Source organism: Stegodyphus dumicola, chromosome 2 (assembly GCF_044657685.1).
Source record: "Stegodyphus dumicola isolate Sdum_Otavi_A_Nest chromosome 2, ASM4465768v1".
Taxonomy (NCBI): Eukaryota; Metazoa; Arthropoda; class Arachnida; order Araneae; family Eresidae; genus Stegodyphus; species Stegodyphus dumicola.
This window is the reverse complement of record NC_140769.1, coordinates 279,574,106-279,596,661: the sequence shown is the minus strand read 5'-3', so window position 1 is coordinate 279,596,661 and position 22,556 is coordinate 279,574,106. Positions and strand designations below refer to the sequence as shown.

Sequence of the window (22,556 nt, the reverse complement as noted above, 5' to 3'; positions counted from 1 at the left end):
AGTTTCGGCCAAGAATAATTCACTTGGCGACCATCTTAATTTATAGCAACCTATTTTCCTTTACTTATTTTCTTTGTGCATCAGCGGGAAAGAAAGGCGCACGTTCATACTTTCAAATAATTTTCACGAAGTGCGTAAAACGGTTACAGCCGAAAACATCGCGGCAAGAACATCGCGGATGAAAACGTCGCGGAGAAAACAACGCAAGGCGAAAACGTCGTGCTACAAAACATCGTGGGAGAAAACATCGCAAAGAGAAAACATCGCAGTCCTAAAACATCGTGGTACAAAACATCGTCGTCGAAAATAAATCAGTTCAAAACAGTTTAAAAATATCGTCGTCGAAAATATCGCGGTAAAAAAAAAAGTGTCTACAAATCATCGCATGGCGATATCATCGACGACATGCTTTTTTTCAGGCTTTAATAACTGTAAATGGATATTCCCATAATAATTTGTGAGCGCAAGATGGAAAGAAGGATAATTTTTGCTTTTATATTTTTTATTCACTAATAAATTTTTGCTGAGAAAATAAGAAGGAAACTTGAACATAGAAAATTAATGCAACTTATAGTACTCAATAGAATTTTAAACCGACATAGTTAACTAACAAAGGCCATAAATAAATCATTTTTTATAAAGTTTTTACTGGTAATTTTTCATGAAAAGTATAATCTATAAGTTGCATTTAATTTTCTATGCTTAAGTTTCCTTCTTACTTTTTCAACAAAAATTTACTAGTCAATAAAAAACTGTGAAAATAAAAATTATTCTTCTTTACATCTTGCGCTCACAAATCTTTATGGGAACCATATTTCCATTTACAGTTATTAAAGCCTGAAAAAAAGCATATCTGTGATGTTATCGTCATGCTATGATTTGTAGATACTTTATTTTTTAACACGATGTTTTCGACGACGATGTTTTTAAACTGCGAAGTTTTTGAACTGCTTTATTTTCGACGGCGATGTTTTGTACCAGGATGTTTTAGGACTGCGATGTTTTCTCTTTGCGATGTTTTCTCCCACGATGTTTTGTAGCACGACGTTTTCGCCTTGCGTTGTTTTCTCCGCGACGTTTTCATCCGCGATGTTTTTGCCGTGAAGTTATCGGCGGACACCGCATAAAACACATTTGGCGTTATTATAGCTCATGAAGAATATGCCAAACTTCAAAATGCGCCAATATGTAAATTAACGTATATCTTAGTATATATAATATGACGAAATTGACATACAGTGGATGGACAAAAATATGGAAACACCTTGTGAAATGCATGTTTGAAAAGAAAGATTGATTTTAATGAAATATGTAGGTGGCGCTGGCGTTTTTGACTACTGACGCCAACTATACAACTTCGTAAATGTGCTAAACAGTTCAGTTGTTTGTCGGAGTACTGTTATGTGAGGTTGTCATTGCATTATGTCAGAGTTAACAGACTTCGAACGTGGGCAAATTGTTGGAGCACGTATGGTAGGTGCTTCTGTAAGCAAGGTAGCCGAGGTCTTTAGTGTTTCAAGAGGTACTGTATCGAAGATTTATTCCGCATATTTGAAAAGCGGAAAAACATCATCTGCTAAATCACAGCGCGGACGAAAGTGTGTCCTGAGTGATCATGACAGACGATCATTAAGGGTAATTGTGACGAAAAATAAGAAGACCACAGCTGCAAAAGTTACTGCTGAAATGAATGTTGTGTTACCGAACCCTGTGAGTACCAAAACAATTAGAAGGGAGCTTCATAAACAGGGAATTGCTGGCCGTGCTGCAATTGAGAAGCCACTCATCAGTGATGCTAATGCCCGTAACAGGAAAAGGTGGTGTTTAAGTCATAAAGCCTGGACTATAGAGCAGTGGAAGCGAGTAATATGGTCTGACGAGTCTTCTTTCACATTGTTTCCCACTTCTGGCCGAGTTTACGTCTGGAGAACGCCATCTCCAGCCTATAATACAGACTGCTTGTTGCCAAGAATGAAATATGGGGGGGGGGGGTTCTGTTATGGTTTGGGCAGCCATATCGTGGTTCTCTGCTAGCCCCATGATAACTGTGTCAGGGCACATGACTGCCAAGACTTATGTGAACATTTTGGCCGATCAAGTTCATCCCATGGTACAAACTTTGTTCCCCGATGGTGATGGTGTCTTCCAAGACGACAAAGCTCCTGTTCACACAGCTCACATTGTCCAGGACTGGTTTTCTGAGCACGAAGATAAGTTGTCCCATCTCCCCTGGCCACCACAGTCACCAGACCTGAATATTATCGAACCTTTGTGGTCTACATTGGAACGGAAAGTGCGTTTTCGTTATCCACCGCCAACATCGTTATCTGAACTTGCCACCGTTTTGCAGGAAGAATGGTATAATATTCCCTTGGCAAACATACAGGAACTGTATTTATCCATTCCGAGAAGACTGCAAGCTGTTTTGGATGCCAACGGGTTTCCTACACCATATTAAGCAAAGAAACATGTTTTTTTAAAGGTGTTTCCATATTTTGTCCAACCCCTGTATATCTTAATATATAAATTTAGAAAAAAAAATCTCTAATTTTTTGCTAGTATGCTTACTAATCCATCTACTTTAAGATGATGGTAAACGTTTTATTATTATAATTCAAACTCTTTTTAGGAAAATTTATAAAAATTATTTTAAAATACAAATTTTTTAAATAAATCACAAAAATGGGCGAATTCTATTTGGAGTGAATCTAAATTTCGAATTCTGGAAGAAGGAATCAAGTAATTTTAATAAAAAAGACATGCTAATGAATATACACCAAATCCAATAAACATGGAGGAGCTAAAATTTCGAAACCTAGTTTTTAAAAAAAAAAACTACTCCTGCGATTTTCACAAAACTTGCCACTTTGCATAATTTGAGTTGTAGAATCAAACTGGGACAAAATTGGTATTTTATTTCATAAAAGCCCGAATTTTGTGTCAAAATAACTATGTTAGAACAATGCTATATATAAATCTAATATACATCACAAGTCTTGCTTTTGAGACATGGAAAACGCAAGTTAAATTTAGACAATCCGTCCAGTAGAACGGAAGATATAGAACCGACTTTTTTTTTTTTAGTCCAAAGGGATTTGAGTCCCGAAGGACTATTACTTTCGTTTTGGCATTTTGCGTCGGACTCCTATAAATGTCGGTTCACTTTTCAAACTGTTGCCACAAAATGTTAGAGTCCTGCATTATATTTGAAGAAATTAAATAATGAAAAATCTGCATAAATGTATGTATATTTCTCGTATTGTGATAAAACAACGGTACATAGAGTCATCGAATTTTGAATAACGTAATCCTCCAACGAATATGAGCATGTGGAAGACCCAATTTGAAATTTGGAATTTGTTTTAATTTCGATTTCATATTTTGTAAAACTTTAACAAATTATTGAGTAACAAACTCAACGATTTAAAAGCAAGCTATGGCAACACTCTACGGGGGGGGGGACCTTTTTATCTCTAGCGCGTCGAACTGTGTATGGGAAATTCTAAAGATATACTCATCTTAAAATTATTTTGCGACATTGCTATTGAACTAAGTTTTATGGTTTAAGTGCAAAGAACATGATATTCAATGAATAAAGGTAACACACAAAGCGTTAAAAAAACGCCCCTTTGGACGTAATTTAAAATCTAAAACATTTCAGATATTTTTTTTTTTTCCTTAGCTCAAAGGGCCCAGAAAGACTATTAATTTCGTTTTGGCATTTTGCGTTAAAAACTTTAGATGTTTGTTCCACTTTTCAAATTGTTGCCACTAAATATCATCGCCCTGTGTTATATTTAAAGAAATTAAATAATGGAGAATCTGCATAAATGTATGTATGTATCTCCCATTGGGATAAAGCAATTTAGACCTAATTTAGAATTTGTTTTATTATCGATTTCATATTTTGTAACACTACTATGAACTTTTGATTATAAATCTACGATTTCAAGGCAACAAACAAACTCGACGATTTCAAGGCAAACAATGGCAACACTGCAAGAAAAAAAAAAAACATTTTTTATCTCCAGCGTGCAAGACTGCGTATTGGAAATTCTAAAGATATGTTATTTTTAAAATTTTTTGCTATACTGCTGCTGAATTAAATTTTATGGTTTAAGTGCGAAGAACATGATATTTAATAAATAAAGATAACACACAAAACGTTAAAAAACGCCTCTTTTGGCGTAATGTAAAATCTGAAAGCTTTCAGATTATTATTATTATTATTATTATTTTAAAGTCAAAGGGGCTTTACCTTGAAGGAGTATTGTTTTCGTTTTACGATTTTGAGTTGAATCACTATAAACGGCGAATCACTTTTCAAATTGTTGCCACCAAATGTTAGAGTTCTGCATTATAGTTGAAGAAATTAAATAATGATACGATAAATTAAATAATTTCTCGCGTTGCGATAAATAATTTATATTTCTCGAATTGCGATAAAACAACGGTACATAAAGGCCATCGAATTTTGAATGGTGTAATCCTCCTACGAATATGGGCATGTGAAGGACCAAAATTGATATTTGGAACATGTTTAATTATCGATTTCATATTTTGCAAAAAATTAACGAATTTTTGATCAAGAAACTCAAGGATTTCAAAGCGAGCCAGGGTAACGTTGTGCAGAAAAAACATTTACATCTCCAGCGCGCGAGTCTCTGTATCGGAAATTCTGAAGATATGCTCATTTTAAAACTATTTTTCGATATAGTTTAAGTTCGAAGAACGTGATATTTAATAAATAAATGTAACGCACAAAATGTTAAATACAGGGCTCCTTTGAATGTAATTTAAAATCTGAAACCCTTCAGAGATTTTTTTTTTTTTTTTTTTTTTTTTTTTTTTTTTTTTTTCCCTTCAAGGTGTATTTGAGAGCTAGAGAGAGAGAGAGCGTGTACTACTTTTTGGCCCCGTTGTTGTACGTTTTAAGCTTGCTAGTTTACTGCCGTGTTTATTACGTGCTTGTTAGTATACACAGGTGATTTTTATATGAGAGCCAACTACGCGGTAACAACTCTCTGCAGCTAAGTTAATAGACTTAGCTGCAGAGAGTTAAAATCTTGCCTAAATTTCTATGTTATTTTTTTGGCTGTATGCTAATCTCCTTATTCTATATAAGTTTAAATTTTTACCTTGAAATCTTGCCTCAAATCAAACGGCGAACCCTAGGTGTGCCCAGACCGGGCTCACCGATAATCTAGGACAACTGAGAGTCTATATTCTTTGTTTCTCCGCATCTCACCAGTCAGTTTATTGACAACAATGCTCGTTTCAGCACTCTTTTCGAAGCTCTATTCAATCCGCGGGCCACTTTGGGCACACCCACAGAATTAAAACGATAAGTGCAATCTTCACAAAATTTTACTTGTGTACTCCTCTAGGCCTGATTGAACTGCCTACCATTTTATTTGTCGAAATTGTAAACTTTAAGAGGTAGCGTGCCGGAAAGGGATAATGGATTATAACCATTAAGATATCTAGATCTTGTTACTGCAGACGACACTTTCGGGAGCATTTAAACCAACGTGTACAACAATTCACTCGTTGGAAGAGTTGAGAATAAACATCGCTGCTGCCATCTAGGTTGCAAATAAAGAAAAGTTTTGTAAAGTTCCCAGGAACACGCGGAAGCATATAGACAAGTACACTTATAAGGTACACTGCTCAAAAAAAAAAAAAAAAAAAAAAAAAAAAAAAAAAAAGGGACAGTGCTATATCTCCCGTTCTACTGGGGCGATTCACGAAATTCAAATTGCGTTCTTCATGTCTCGAAAGCGCGACTTAGGATATATATTAGATTTATATATAGCACTATTCTAACATAGGTATTTTGACACAAAATCGGACTTTTTCTGAAATAACATACCAATTTTTTTACATATTTCGATTCTACGACTCAAATTATGCCAGAATACCAAGTTTTATAAAAATCGTACGAGTAGTTTTTGAAATATTAGCTCTCAAAATTTTAGCTCCTCAATGTTAATTGAATTTGGCAAATGTTTATTTATATCTCTTTTTTTATTAAACTTTTTGATTTTTTCTCTCACATTTCGAAATTTAGGTTCATTCCAAATAAAATTTACCCATTTTTTGTGTTTTATTTTTTAAATTTCTATTTTTAAATAATTTTTATAAATTTTTCGAAAAAAATTTTGAATTATAACCTATAAAATTTTTACCATCATCTTAAAGTAGGTATATTTTAAGCATATCTGCAAAAAATTAGACTTTTTTATTCAAAATTTTCTAAGATATACACACATTTACATATTTTCGCGTTTTGAAATTTGGCATCTTATTTTTGAGCGATAATAACGCCAAATGTGGTCTATGGATTTTTGTTACACTGTATTGCCACAGCTATTTTTAACCTTAAATTTCAAGTAAAATTTTACGGAGAATAAATTATATGACATTTTTTCCCCTCAATGATGCGTAATAAATATTAAGTAATACTATATGAAAAGCTATTTTTATAAATAAATTTTTTAATAATTTTTTAATTTCTCTCTATCTTTTTTTTTTTTTTTTTTTTTTTTTTTTTTTTTTTTTTTAATAATAAGAGTAAATTTTTACCTTCGGCGTTTTATCGTCTGCTACTTTACTTCGTTTAAATCGAATTGTCTAAAACTGAGAATTTTCGTTTGATGTTTATTTGAATTTTATGACATTAACTGCACAATTTATTTCTAAATAAACTGATGCTTTTGAAGTGGCTGAAAGAGCGGCTGGTACTATCATCCATATTTTTAAAGCACAGTATATTTTTATAGAAACATAAGATTTAGAATATTCATTTTTATAAAATCAAATAATGATATAAATATACAACCCTCTAGAGACTGAATTAATGGAAGTTCAATGGTTATGTAGAAATGATCTGCAGCTACTTAATCGCTGGATAAGTCAGCAGATTCCGTGGACAAGTAAGAATAATTATATAAACGACGCCCAACATTCTGAATTCAATTAACAACGAGGATACGATGTTTATTAAATGAAGAAGTTTTAAAACATAAAAAATCAACTCATTTTTTATCCTAAAATGTATTTTTGTGCGTAGCGTATTTTCATTATTCTAATTTAAAATTCTAATAATTCTTAAAATTCTAATTTAGAATGTAATTGTCAAGAACTGATTCCTAATCATCAGTAATATAATAAGTTATTATTACGGTTATTAATAAATCCTTCTTATAAAGTAATTGCAAATATTTCAAAAAACTTTCTGTCTGAATGCAAATATTTTTCTGTGCAAATATTTTTAATTTTATATTAATCAAGATTGCACACGATATTATTTATTTGCACTTCAATTCTTAACGTCAGTTCTAGTAGAAGTTACAAATCAATTATATTTAATTAAGGATTGGATTGGATTGAATTGGATTATTTAATTATGGTAAAGCACACGAGGGCTATCTGGCTAAAGGGAGGGATGCCTTCCTGGAGGACTTTCTAATGGAAACTGGCTCGTATACACGTTACACACATCGGGAAAACCACGAAAACACCCATGCAACCAGCCTGTTCGCGGGATTCGAACCTCGGACCGAACTACCAGTGATCAGCGTCTTTACCGCTCGGCCGTTTGTGGGCCTTTATGAAATGGAAGGCGATAACTTTATTTAAAATGATTGTCAGAAATACCAAAATGTTTCGAAAAGTTAGATACTTTTTAATATACTTTCAGAATGCTTAAAGAAAAAGAGAAGAAAAATAAATTTTTTCATAAAATTTAGTATTTGTATTTTTTTAATTTAAAACTTTTCAATGTTATGATATTTGATTCTTGCGATTTCAAAAATAAAATATTTGACTAAAATATGAATAACATTTTAAGAAACCAAATGTAGGATAAAATTGTGTAAAGCAATGGGCACAATGATAAAACTGTATGCAAGTCATCCTAAGTTAAAATGTCGGTTATACATCTCTCTTATTTATATATATCTTTTCTGAATGGAACATTGAAAGGCGTGTTAACTGTGCTTTACTGTATTTTCTCCTTTAATATATGCGCCCACCAGCGGCCGAGCGGTAAAGACGCTGAACACTGGTAGTTCGGTCTGAGGTTCGAATCCTGCGAACGGGCTGGCTGCATGGGCGTTTTCGTGGTTTTCCCCATGTGTAACGTGTATACGAGCCAGTTTCCCTTAGAAAGTCCTCCACGAAAGGCACCCCTCCCTTTAGGCAGATAGCCCTCGTGTGCTTTGCCATAATTAAATACACCAACACCTTTAATATATGCAGTTTTCAAACGCATCGTAGTCTGGGTTACAAAGTATTCTTCCGAAAGAAACGCAATTCAAAGAAATAAATTCAAATTCTGGAAAATTTATATTAATAAATATATTTAAAATGCTCAGTTCGAAGGAATAAATAGAAAATTTTTAAATAATCACCTGAAGAGACAATGTAACACTAACAATTAAAATAATAGTCTAAAAATTTAATTAGTTAAAATGTCGGTTATACATCTCTCTTATTTATATATATCTTTTCTGAACGGAACATTGAAAGGCGTGTAAAACTGTGCTTTACTGTATTTTCTCTTTTACAGAGTACCTGACGCAAACAATTAAAATAAAAGTATAAAAATTTAAAAATTACCTAAAATAATAACTATGACGAAATATATATATAAAGAAAACTATATGAAAAAAAAATAAACACTGCACCTTTATTTACGCAGTTCGAATAGGTAAATAGAAATTTTTAAAACAGTTATTTGAAAAAAAAAAAAAAAAAAAAGTGCAACTTAAACAATTAAAATGAAATTTGAAAAAGAAAAAATTACTTAAAATAATAAGTTATAATTAAAAATATAATATAAAGAATATTATTTGGAAAAAAGGAACGATGGTGACTTTTTTTCCTCTCACGGGAAAGGAAACTAGGTTGCCATATATTAAGAAGTTCGCCAAGTAAAGTATTCTTGGCGCAAACTGACAAAAAAGTGCCAACATAAATATGTCAATTTCTCCGTAAATTTCGCTCCAAATTTTACAAAATTTCATATTTAGGCGTAATTTGAGTCGTAGAATCGAAATATGTAAAAAAATTGGTATGTTATTTCAGAAAAAGTCCAATTTTGTGTCAAAATACCTATGTTAGAATAGTGCTATATATAAATCTAATATATATCCTAAGTCGCGCTTTCGAGACATGAAGAACGCAATTTGAATTTTGTCAATCGGCCCAGTAGATCAGGAGATATAAGACTGCCCCCCCCCCTTTCTTTTTTTTTTTTTTTTTTTTTTTTTTTGTTTGAGCAGTGTACTTCTCCCTTCTTAGCATGCCTTCGTAGTGTAGTAGTTAGCACGCTCGGCTCGTATTCGAGAGGTCCGTGGTTCGAGTCCCGGCGAGGGCATCGCTCATTTTTCATCTCTCCTACTTTCGAAATAGCCTAATGTCTCTACAGTGGCGCCCGAACTAAAAAGGTGGTGAATGATGATTCTTCACGACCAGGATTTGCCGACTGGGTTCCCTAAAACCCCAGTCGCCCTTTAAAAGGGGGAGTATATAAGGTATTTCTTCCGCCTTCTTAGCATGCCTTCGTAGTGTAGTGGTCAGCACGCTCGGCGCGTATTCGAGAGGTCCGTTGTTCGAGTCCCGGTGAGAGCATTGCTTTTTCATTGCTCCTACTTTCGAAATAACCTAATGTCTCTACACACTGACTGAAAGACTGTTCGCTTCCAAATTATACTGTAGAATAATGTATGCCTCATAAGTTTCTGCATTTATTTCTTCTATATTGGCTCCAAATTTAAAATAAACAACCGTAATAGAATTTAGCATAAATTAGTGTATAGTATAAAGGACAAATATAAAATCTTACATCATATTTAGGAATGTGTCTGAAAATCTTGTGTTCTAAAGTTCCATAGTATATCTTCAGCAGCACCAGATTATGCCTGAAGTATATAAATATCACACAATTCAGTACATATGCAATTGAAATCAGCTTTAATAGACTGAATTAAACTAATTAAGACACAATAACACGCCGAATAAATACTAATTTAGAAGTTAAACAACATAAATGAGCGTTATATTTACAAAATTTTCACAGGACTAGTTTCGATGTTTTACCGAACCACCATCCTCAGCTGCAAAACAGCAAATGAACAAGATAGGAAATAATGATTAGATTAGATAAGAAAGCCTGGACAAGAATAAGCAAGTGGCGCCATCTGTTGGTGAAACCAGAACTAAAACAACATATATTTTGCAGAAATTTAACTTTCGGGTTGTTTATTCTCCCATCAATAAAATTCCGAGTTCCATACTTAAGGACCGCATTCCGGATATGAATTCCTGGGGTATTTATAGGATTCCTTGCCAGTGCGGTTTAATTTACATTGGCCAAACTAAGAGAGCCTTAAAATTTCGCGTCAAGGAACATGAGGCATATGTTAGAAAAAAGGAAACACAGAAATCTTCTGTTGATCAAAATTGTTGGTCCGAAAACCACACTTTCAATTTTTCTGCTGCCAAAATTATTCAAAAAACATCTTCCATTGGAGAACTGGATTTTCTAGAGGCATTTCACATTCATAAAAATCTTTCTGTTCTAGTTAACGATCCTAATTCCAATCCAAATTTGCCTTCGGCTTTTGTAGAAATTATGTTTTAGTTCTGGTTTCGCCAACAGATGGCGCCACTTGCTTATTCTTGTCCAGGCTTTCTTATCTTATCTAATCATTATTTCCTGTCTTGTTCATTTGCGGTTTTGCACCTGAGGATGGTGGTTCGGTAAAACCATCGAAACTAGTCCTGTGAAAATTTTGAAAATATAACGCTGATTTATGTTGTTTGACTTCTGAATTTGAATTAAACTAATTAAGAACTTACATTTGCTCCTCCCAGCTTCGATTCCATGAAGAATGAACACTGTGTGCATACTGAAAAGAACAAGGGTAAAGCATTTTAATATTGCGACTGTTAATATACTTGACACTGAATATACTTTTAAAAACTAACAATAAACATCGAAAAATAATCAGCGCTTGACACTGAACATATTTTTCTCATTTGAGCGCTTAATTTCCAAAATTAGAAGTGCTGGAGCCCTATGTAAGATTGTCAGGAAGGAACAAAAAATAATAAATAAAAATTAATTAAATTTGGAAGCTTTTAGATTTTATATTACGCCCGAAGGGGCGTTTTTTAACATTTTATGTGTTACCTTTATGAATTAAATATCATGTTCTTCGCACTTAAAACCATAAAATTTAATTCAACAGTAATATCGCAAAATAGTTTTAAAACGAGCATATCTTTAAAATTTCCGATACAAAGACTGACGCGCTGGAGATAAAAATGTTTTTTTTTTTTTTTTTCTTCCTCGTACAGTGTTGCCATTGCTCGCTTTGAAATTGTCGAGTTTCTTAATAAAATATTCATTAAAGTCTTACAAAATATGAAATCGATAATAAAACAAATTCCAAATTTGAGCTTCCAGATGCCCATGCTCGCAGTAGGATTACGTCATTCAAAACTGGATTGCTCCAGGTACTGTTGTTTTATCACAATGTCATATACATACATGTATGCAGATTCTTCATTCCTTAATTTCTTTAAATATAATGCAGGGCGATAATATTCGGTGGCAACAACTTAAAAAGTGATTCGCCGTCTATAGTGAATCGACGCGAAATGACAAAACGAAATTCATGCTTTCAAATATGAAATATTCATCAGTCTACTTCGTCGACAGCGCATAAACCACAATAGAATAAATGCATTCTTTAAAATTCACTCTAGTATTTGTTTACCATAGCGACACTCTGGCGCTAGATTCACTTAACACTATCATATTTCGTTCATATTATAACTCAGAATACACAAAATTTATATCATTTCAAGAATTATCTAATCGTTGCCACATGTTCTATTCAAATACACTAATAAACCTAGAACGATGTATAAAAGAAATTAAGCAAACAAAACAAAAAAGAAACAGTTTCTCACAGACGATTCAGTATTTCTGATTCAATTAATTCAGTTCTCACTTCGCGACAACGCAAAAATACATAAAAACTCAAAATAGCTGTATTAAAAATTACGAAGTAAATCTTAAACACTTATTTCCTCAAAAAAATTCCAGAAAGGATTAAGCACGGTTTAATTCGCAATAATAAATGAAGGCGTTATCTTTTTTGTTGCGAAGCTATGTTTCTCTACATTGGCAACAAATCCACTACTCTGCTGTTTCAAATGTAAACAAGCAACGATCGCTATCGAAAAAATTATTAGACTTAGCGGCACTTAAATAACTTTAAAATTGTTGATAATTCTAAAAATATTGCATACAGATTTACTAAAGGCATAGAAACCTTAACCGGAAGATAAGAACAACATAATTCAATCATTTTTTAAAGCAAAAAATGTACAATTTACAAACATATAAGAGTAAAGAAACTGAGATCACGGAGCCGGGTAACAGAGTGGATATATATATAAATATATTTATATACGTTTGGCGGGGCCGATTGCAACGAAAATACGAGGTGCACATCTACATGTTATAGCAGTCCTATATACAAAATTTCAACGTTCTGAGGCTACTCGTTTTTGAGTTTTGCGAGATACGTACGTACGTACGTACATACGTTAGTACAGACGCCACGAAAAATTCTCTTCAGAATTAACTTTAAAGCAGTTTTATAATTTTTTTTTTTTTTTTTCTTTTTTTTTTTTTTTTTTTTTTTTTTTTTTTTTGAAGGAAAAGAGTCTTTTATTCTGTCCTTACGTACAGATATCACGCTAAAACATCGTTAAATTGCATTCGATAGCGGTCAAAATGGATATTTTCGTTGAAATATGCTGCCTGAAACTTTTCGCGATTACAATACTTCCTTTTTACTTCGTACAAGGAAGTAAAAAAGGAAAGGAAAATATGTTGCTATAAACTAAGAAGTTAGCCAAGTGAAATATTCTTGGCGCAAACTGATAAATTCGCGAAGGTAAATTTTTTAATTTCTCCGTAAATTTTTAAATTTATCGCACCAAATTTTACAAAATTTAATATCTAGGCATAATTTGAAACCTAGAAACGAAATATGGAAAAAAAATGGATATGTTATTTCAGAAAAAGTCCGATTTTGTGTCAAAATGCTTATGTTAGAACAATGCTATATATAAATCTAATATACATCCTAAGCCGCGCTTTTGAGACATGGAAAATGCAATTTGAATTTCATCAATCTGCCAAGTAGAACGAGAGATATAGAACTGTCTCCTTTTGTTTTTTCGCAGTGTACATATATATTAATAAAAACGTGAAATCGCTAATCTTTGTTTCAATGCAGAGGTAAAAAAATCAGAGATAACGGTATGATAATTTTTAAAACTTTTTGTCTCAAGAAACGCCCCATTCCAATACCTAAATGTTAATCATACAGTTTTTACTACTTAAAAAAAAATAAAGAAAAGAAAATATATAAAATTTCCAACTGCTTACTATATCTCTTAGCATCAATTCTCTGCTTCCAACTGTAACAGCAAAACCAGTATCCCTGAAAGAAAAGAAAATGTATGTTGTTATCAATTATTCAATACTGAGTTATGCGAGGTCAGTATTCAATACTGAGTTATGCAAGAAAATCTGTATTGAATCCATTCTGTGTGTGTGTGTATTTAATTATGGCAAAGCACACTAGGGCTATCTGCCTAAGAGGAGGGATGCCTTCGTGGAGGATTTTCTAAGGGTGTATTTTTGGTGTATTGGTGTATTTTAATTATGGCAAAGCACACTAGGGCTATCTGCCTAAGAGGTGTTTGGTGTATTTAATTAGGGCAAAGCACACTAGGGCTATCTGCCCAAGAGGAGGGATGCCTTCGTGGAGGACTTTCTAAGGGAATCTGGCTCGTATACACGTTACACATGGGGAAAACCACGAAAACACCCATGCAGCCAGCCCGTTCGCGGGAATCGAACCTCAGACCGAACTACCAGTGTTCAGCGACTTTACCGCTCGGCCGCTGGTGGGCCCTGCCTAAGAGGAGGGATGCCTTCGTGGAGGTCTTTCTAAGGGAAACTGGCTCGTATACACGTTACACATGGGGAAAACCACGAAAACACCCATGCAGCCAGCCCGTTCGCGGGATTCGAACCTCGGACCGAACTACCAGTGTTCAGCGACGTTACCGCTCGGCCGCTGGTGTGCCCTTGAATCCATTCTGAATCAGTTTTATAATTCGTTTGGGAAAAAAGAGTCCTTTATTCTGTCCTTACGTACGGATGTCAAGCAAAAACATCGTCAAATTGCATTCGATAGCGGTCAAAGTGGATATTTATGTTGAAATATGGTACCCGGAATTTTTCGTGATTACAATGCTTCCTTTACTTCGAACAAGAAAGTTTAAAAAAAAAGGGGGGAGTAAAAGAAAAAATACCTGAAAGTTTTCTGATTTTATATTACGCCCATAGGGGTAATTTTTTTTTTTTACTTTATGTGTGTTATCTTTATTTATTAAATATCATGCTCTTCCACTGAAACCATAAAGTTCAATTCAACAGCAAATATCACAAAATACTTAAGAATTTCCGATCCACAGTCTCGCTCGCTGGAGATAATTTCCCCACTCCGAAGACTGTTGCAATTGCTCGCTCCGAAATCGTTAAGTTTCTGGATCAAAATTTCTTTTAACGTTTTACAAAATATGAAAGAGATAATGAAACAAATTCCAAATTCGGACTTCCAATTGCTCATAATCCGATGGAAACGAACGTTATTGAAAATTGAATGGCTCTAGGTAATGTTATTTTATCACAATTGCGAGAAACACACATATACTTATGCAAATTCTTCATTACTTAATTTATTTAAATATAATACAGGGCTCTACTATTTGGCGGCAACAGTTTAAAAAGTGTTGCACCGTTTATAGTGAATCAACGCGAAATGCCAAAACGAAATTAATAGCCCTTCTGAGCAAATTGACCTTTTGGGCTAATAATTATTATATCAATAAATGTAATAAATCTTAGTGAAATTAAACATAAGAAAGTCCATCTTCTAATTAATTATAATAAAGTATACTTGTATCGTAATCTTTATACTTCAGTAACTGCATATAATTATTGCTTCGGTACATGGTCTAAAGAAGCAGTATAATATCACTGTATTGCATCATTACATTATTTATAATATTCAGTGTGCAAGGTAAAACTGTACAGTATATAATTTATAATTAACTGTTTTCAAGTAACATGTAGTTATCATTGCTGTAATGATTAATTAATGGTGTAATTTAAATGTTTGTGTCACTTGGCTAGTGAGGTTTATAATATAAATGGTATTTTTATTAATTTGAGCAATAATATTGAAATTTTGAATAATTATATAGATTTTTGTTCTAATAAGCGCGTAGAATTGTTGTATTGAATCATTGCATTAGAATAATCGTATAGAATCATAGTATTGAATTATTCATGAGTAATCGTACGGTATCAATTGTATTGAATTATTTATTTGTATAGTATTTCCAATGTGCAAGTAGAATTGTACTGTACGTATCTTATTATTGAATTTCTTGCTAGTAATATGTAACACCATTTCAGTAATAAGCACCTATAGGAAAAATTATTATTTTGATGTCAACATGGCAGATATGATTAATAATATGAATAGTATTATCATTAATTTAAGTAATAGTATTGAATTATTGTATATTTATAGTGAATCATTGTTTTAATATTCGCATATAATCATTGTTTTGAATCATTGCATTTTAGAAATTGAATAGAATTAATGTTTTTATAGTGTATTTATAGTCTAAGTCCAATTATTCATTTAACTGTATTAATATCCAATAGTATTATCATTAATTTAAGTAATAGTATTGAATCATTGTATATTTATAGTGAATCATTGTTTTAATATTCGCATGTAATCATTGTTTTGAATCATTGCATTTTAGAAATTGTATAGAATTAATGTTTTTTATAGTGTATTTATAGTCTAAGTGTAATTATTCATTTAACTGTATTAATATCCAATTTTAATATAATAACTGTGTCTTTAGTAGTAAGCTGTTATATAAAAGTTATATATATAAAAGTTAACAATGGCATTCAGAATAATTAGAGACTTATGTGAGATCTAAGCATTTTTATACTTCTCCACTATAAATTTGAGTTGGCAATGTATGAAATATAAGCATCTGTATGTTATTCGGTTTTTGTATACTGAGTTTAAATGTTGAATTTTGCATTAGTAAATTCATGTTGACAATGTCGTCACTTATCAATCACAACAGTATAATATAATCTTTATGTATGATATATCTTCTTTATGTATTGAATTGTAAACTTTATATGTAACTTGCTAAAATTACTTGCTAGGGTACTGAATTGTAATCTTATGTGTCACTTGCTAAAGTTTTGTTCATAAGTACTGTTTTCACACAGATGTAACCATTTTTAATATCTATGTTTTGTAGCACTAATCAATGTGCCCTATGAGTGGATCTCGTGTGGCTCTAACATGGGTCAGCTTTAGATAAGGGTGGACGTGGCGCTAAACCAATTAACCATAATGGTAAAGGGGTGGTGCCCACGTCCTCCGTCACTAAACTAAACTAATTATAATAAAGTGATAATTTTTGTGCAAGCCTCAAAAATGTTCCTAAAATTATGATTTTCAAAATTTAACACAACATGTATATTTTACCATTTATTTACCTGCAAGGAAGACCACAGATAGTTCTGCAATAATTCTTTGTTCTCAGTTCTTCTGCTTTTGAGCAATCCTTTTCTTCTAAAGGGAGAAAAAAGAAATAGAAAACGAATATGGTGCTTAGTTATCTTTTTCGCTACATTCAACAGAAAGCAAAAGAAGTAATAAAATAATACTGACCTTGGGTAACTTTCTTCGCGTCAAAAGGTAGTTTCTCATAGAAAACACTCACATTTTTTGTCACAAAGTTACATTTCAGACTCTGGTAGTAACTTGAACAACCAACTGTGCATATCTATAAAGGTGGATGAACATATAAGCAATTGAAAGAAAGAAAAACTCAGCAGATATTTCAAAATTAAATTTTAAGGATTTTACTTGTGCTGCGATACATATTTTTCATACAAGAAATAGCTATTAACTGTAACCTTATTCACTAAGTTTATAAGGTATTTCTCCCGCCTACTTAGCATGCTTTCGTGGTATAGTTGCCGGCACACTAGGCACGTTTTCGAGAGGACCGATATTCGACTCCCGGTGGGGGCATTGCTCATTTTTCACGTCTCCTGCTTCGAAATAAACTAATGTCTCAACAGTGGCGCCCGAACTAAAAGTTGGTGGATAACGATTCTCCACCACCAGGATTTGGCGATTGGGTCCCCTAATTCCCAGTAGCCCTTTAAAAGGGGGGAGTGAATAAGATATTTCTATCGCCATCTTAGCATGCCTTCGTGGTGTAGTGGCCTGACTCTAGGAGTTTGTAAAAAAAAAAAAAAAAAAATTCTCAAAAAGGCTATGAACTTGAAATTTCCTCCTCTCGATTTTCTGACAATAAAATAGATACAAATATCTGATGTGGACACCACATAACTTGTACGGCTTATTAAATTTCAGCCCTTGGTTTAAACTTATTTCTTCGAATTTAATTACAGACATATTTCGCATTCAGTCAGTTCAGTTCTCTGTTCGCGGAAAGGCAAAAATAGGTAAAACTAAAAACACCTTCATTAAATTTGTAAACCACAGACAAATCGAACACCAAATACATTTAAATACAGTTTAAAAAACAATTTTGTAATTAAAATTAGAGTTTCTAAGCCAAAATAAGCGATCCGGCCAATGGGCAAGAAGACAAACTTTTCGGTGTTCAAAACTGAAGGTTAACTTTTGGTCCCACTGTGCAGAAAGACACTGAAGTTAGTGCACCAACAGATTTAATTCACTATTCTACTCAGAGTTTCAAATGTAATGCAGCCTCATTAGGCTTAGCAAAACTTAAAGCACTATATTTTTGATAATTCTACGACTATTGCATGCAAATTAACTAAGATATGAAAACTTTAACCGGAACATAAGAACAACATAATTTAATTACTTTCAAAGTAAAAAATGCAGTTTATCAACATATAAGACTAAACATACTGAGCTTGCGAAGACTGGTAACACAGTGAATACATATTGTTACGGTTTTCATGTTTATTTAGCTATTTTTAATAGAATTTGTATTTAAAATTGTTTTATATTCCTATGCAATGCAGCACGAGACTTATCTGAAGAGACACCTACGCCGAAAAAATTCAAATAACGCGCTTTTAACATTTTAATAAATAGGTATCTCGTAATTGTACTCTTGCTATCCAGAAAAATCGAGAAAATACGAGAATGTTCTCGTGCATTTAAAAAACTCATAAAAGCCGGAAGAAAAAATCTCAATTCAGTTGTTTAGAAAACTGTTGTTTACTGCAGCGAATTCGCGGTGAAATCGGATTACCTTTCTCTGTTTTGAATTGTGTTCTGTAAAACATTTTAGTAATTTAAAACATAACTACTGTGAGATATTACTATATTGTATGATTCTCCCTGAGGAAATTTAAGCATTTTGTATTTATTCTTGGGATAAGAATAAATTTTATTCCCTTTAATCGGACTTGTGAATTCAATTCACAACGAACCCGTACGCATGCAACAATATATATATGTTACGGTGAAACACCGAAATCTGGAGAATGTCGACTTTCACTGGTGAATGTCAACATTCACATAGTCTCTTGGTGTACGTCCGAAATATTGTCCAAATACTCTTATTTCTGACTTACACCGGTCAATGTCGACATTCACCATGTACTAATGGTGAATGTTGAACATATAACAATATTATATTTTCTTCTCCGTCATTCAGTCGCGAATAAACGCACTTGAGACTCGAAATAAGAACTTAAGAACATGAGAACCTAAAACACACAATACATTCAAAATGAGAAAGGAAAATAATAGAAGTTAAAAACTTACTTAATTATACAATACGTTCTAAATGAGAAAATAAAATAACAGTCATAAAAAACTTACTAAATTATGTGATTCAAATCTTATTTATTGCAACAACTTAAACTATTATGGCACTTTATAACCTCTCTTTTCGACTTTCACCAGAGCATATCTGTGATTGTCGACATACACCGGTGAGGATCCGAATATACAAGAATGTAGTACAATATTCGGTCTTTCACCGACGTATTTGGTGAATGTTGATATTCTCCGGTGAAAGTCGACATTCTCCAATTTCGGTCTTTCACGGTAACATATATATATATAATTACAAAACAATTCTTTTGAAAACCACATAAAGAGAGAATTCAATTGATTTCAATTTTCCTCCCCCCCCCCTGATGAAGTAGTATTGAAGTTGATTGAATTGCTCTTCTGTTTTTGTTCATTTTTCTTTAAATTTAATTAATGTTTTTAAATGGGATCTTGCTTGTTTGGTTTTAACATTTTTAACTTCTCTGTTGCATTTATTTGAAATTTATTAATTATGAATTTCAATTTTTGGTCTTTGTGAAGTATTAGTTCTAAATTTCTTACTTTCTATATATATATGTAAGATGAAAAATATGTAAATCAGCTTTAAAATTTAATCTAATTTAATAATAGCCTCTCTTAACTCCTCTGTTTTAATTTGGCTATTTCCTCTTTATTCTAAAAAAAAATTAATAACATTTCATGTGCTTAAAGAATTTAAAATTTTTCCTTTATTTGCTTTAATAAAAGTAAATAATTTAAACAGAAAACTTTTAAGACTATTCATGCAATATTTATTTAATAATACTAAAGTATCATTATTTTCTAAAATGATGCAGCCATTTCCACTATTTTAGAAAATCACATATTACACTCATGTCCATAAATTAAGGATAATGCAAAATCAGGCAAAGGAAGAGTTAGAAGCAAAACAAATTTGACTTATTTGTAAAGCTTATTTATTAAACAAAAAGTAAAGAGGAAAAAAATGCTATATGTTTGATATTATTAAAAAAATTAGCGATTTTTTCTCCCTGGAGCAAATTACAAAAAAACTTTTTGCAAAAACCAATATTACATGGTTGGTATGATTGTTAATACATTGTATGTCTCCCAGACTGTGCAATACAGTCCGTACAGCACCTAGGCATGCTGAGTATCAAATTATCGATCTGATCTTGGGGGGATATTACACCACTCAAAAAGCAATGCCCTCCGAAGTTCCGGTTGACATGTAGGAGGAGGTTGACGGGCTGCAACTCGTCGGCCAAGCATGTCCCACACGTGCTCTACTGGATTCAAGTCCGGTGAGAATGCTGGCCAGTCCCATACGGGTGATATCCTCCGATTGAAGGCATTCGCTTACGATGCTTGCACGGTGAGGACGGGCGTTGTCATCCATAAACACAAATTGTGCGCCCATGGCGCCCCGAAACAAACGTACATGTTGTTCCAGAATGACGTCCCGATAGATTTGGCTTGTCATGGTTCCAATTTGAACATGCAGGTCAGTTCTGGAGCCCAGAATAATTCCACCTCAAAAGAGCACTCCTGCACCACCGTAACGATGATGTTTTCTTGGTTCAATGATGTTTTCTTGGTGGTAACGGGTACCTGGAGCTCTCCATATGAAAGTCCGACGAGAATCAGACTGCAAGCTAAACCTGGACTCGTTGGAAAACATCACACAAGTCCACTGTTGCGGTGTCCACAATGCATGCTCTCTACTCCAGGCTAACCGCAGACGACAATGAGTTGCAGTAAGTGGAACGCATCTGATAGGTCTACGAGCATATAGACCAATCTGCCCTAAACGTCTGTACATGGTCTGCCTTGAAATTGTCGTACCAGTGGCTGAAGAGAGCTGACGAGACAGGTCTGAGGCTGTGCTCCGCCTGTTTCTTTTGGCAGTAACTGCCAAATACCGGTTCTCATTCGGCGTTTTAACTCTGAAGCGACCTGTGCTGTAACGTCTACTCACATTACCATCATCTTGGAATCGTTGCCAATGCCGGGAGATGACACTCTGGCAATTCCAAGTTCGTCTGATACTTCCAGTTGGTTACGCCCACATTCCAGACTGCCGATAATTCTACCACGTAAAAAATCATCCAAATGCGTCCTTTGTGTCATAACTATTCGTTATTGCACTGAAATGCTTATAAAACGCCTGCGAACAATTTTACTTCTTTGCCTGTATTCCTTATATATCACTCTCTTACACTCTCGTCATTGTGACGTACCATCGGTGTCATCTGGTTACTTCCTGAAATTTGCATATGATTCTTGAAGATGTGTGTAGTGATTTTACAGGTGATATATTTATTTTAGAGTTCAATTTCCGCGTGACTCCGAATTATCCTTAATTTATGGACATGAGTTGTATTTGCGAGTAAATAGTGAAGTTACTTACACGTGAAGTATACCGTCTTTTTTGTCCCTTCTGCCAAGGTAACTTAAAGTAATCTGTGCAGTTTGTTTTATATGGTAAAGGAAGGAGGATGACTGAAGACTGAAAAAACAATTAAACCACAATAAATTAAATAGTAAACAGGACAGACATTATTTCATTTAAATAACATATGTTTATTATTTACTTAAGTTTGGTGTAACAAAAACTGAGAATTTTGCGCTTTCATTTAGTAGAAAACGTAAATAGATGTTCTATTGTCTGCTTGTTGTGTAAATGCGTTTGTCTTTTAAAGCCTTTTATTAATAATTACTTTGTAGTAGGATTCTTATCTTAAAATTAAACATTTTATGCCCAAAGAGTTAACCTCTTAATTTTAATTTTATTACTTATGCTTAACACTAAAGTTTAATTTTTTTTTTAAATTTCAATAGTGTTAAAAATGGTAAAATTCGTTTTATTTTTAAACTTTGCAGTTTAATAACGATACAATCATATAGAACTGAACCAAGTTTTATGGCATTTCAAATGCATATCTCACCCTGCTTTCGAAATTTATTACCATAAAGAAAACGATGCGCCAATACACTGAGCTTAATTTACTTACACTTAATTTTCGTCTGAAGCAGAATAATGCAAAAATATTGTTTAATTTAAAATTCAAGTTTGAATTTATTTATTTATAACTAGCCACTACGCGGCCAGCCTTTGTCTGGCTTAAATGTACGAGAAAAATGCCTAAAGAGAACACCAAACATTAAATTTAAGAACTGCACAGAATCTTAATCTGCAGAACATTATCAATAAAAAAAATAAAAAAATGACAAAAAAAGAAAATCTGAAAGGTTTCAGATTTTAAATTACGTCGAAAGGGGCGTTTTATTAACATTTTCTCTGTTACCTTTATTTATTAAATATCACGTTCTTCGCACTTAAAAATTCAGTTCAAGACCAATATCGCAAAATAGTTAGTTAGTTAGTTCTGAGCACTGGCTCCCAGCAAACCTAGCAGGCGAAACCTGCCATATGGCTATGAGGAGACAGTCCAAGCCACAAAGGCATAACAAGAAAAAAAAAAAAAACATAAAGTAGATACATACATTCCAAACACTCTCGGTGAAATAGTATATAAATGTGTCCTTTCCATTTCT

The 22,556-nt window shown here is 33.1% G+C and overlaps 1 protein-coding gene across 1 annotated transcript in view; it reads right to left on the bottom strand.

The window, feature by feature from the left end:
- LOC118183700 (acid-sensing ion channel 2-like) overlaps window positions 1-22,556 on the bottom strand; it is a 33,124-nt gene that overhangs the window by 2,152 nt on the left and 8,416 nt on the right. The window contains exons 2-7 of the mRNA XM_085810367.1: window positions 21,409-21,507; window positions 16,878-16,992; window positions 16,703-16,778; window positions 13,478-13,532; window positions 10,867-10,916; window positions 9,851-9,926 (exon numbers count right to left, since the gene is read on the bottom strand). Coding sequence (XP_085666493.1) covers window positions 9,851-9,926; window positions 10,867-10,916; window positions 13,478-13,532; window positions 16,703-16,778; window positions 16,878-16,992; window positions 21,409-21,507 — 471 coding nt within the window. The remainder of the gene's footprint in view (window positions 1-9,850; window positions 9,927-10,866; window positions 10,917-13,477; window positions 13,533-16,702; window positions 16,779-16,877; window positions 16,993-21,408; window positions 21,508-22,556) is intronic.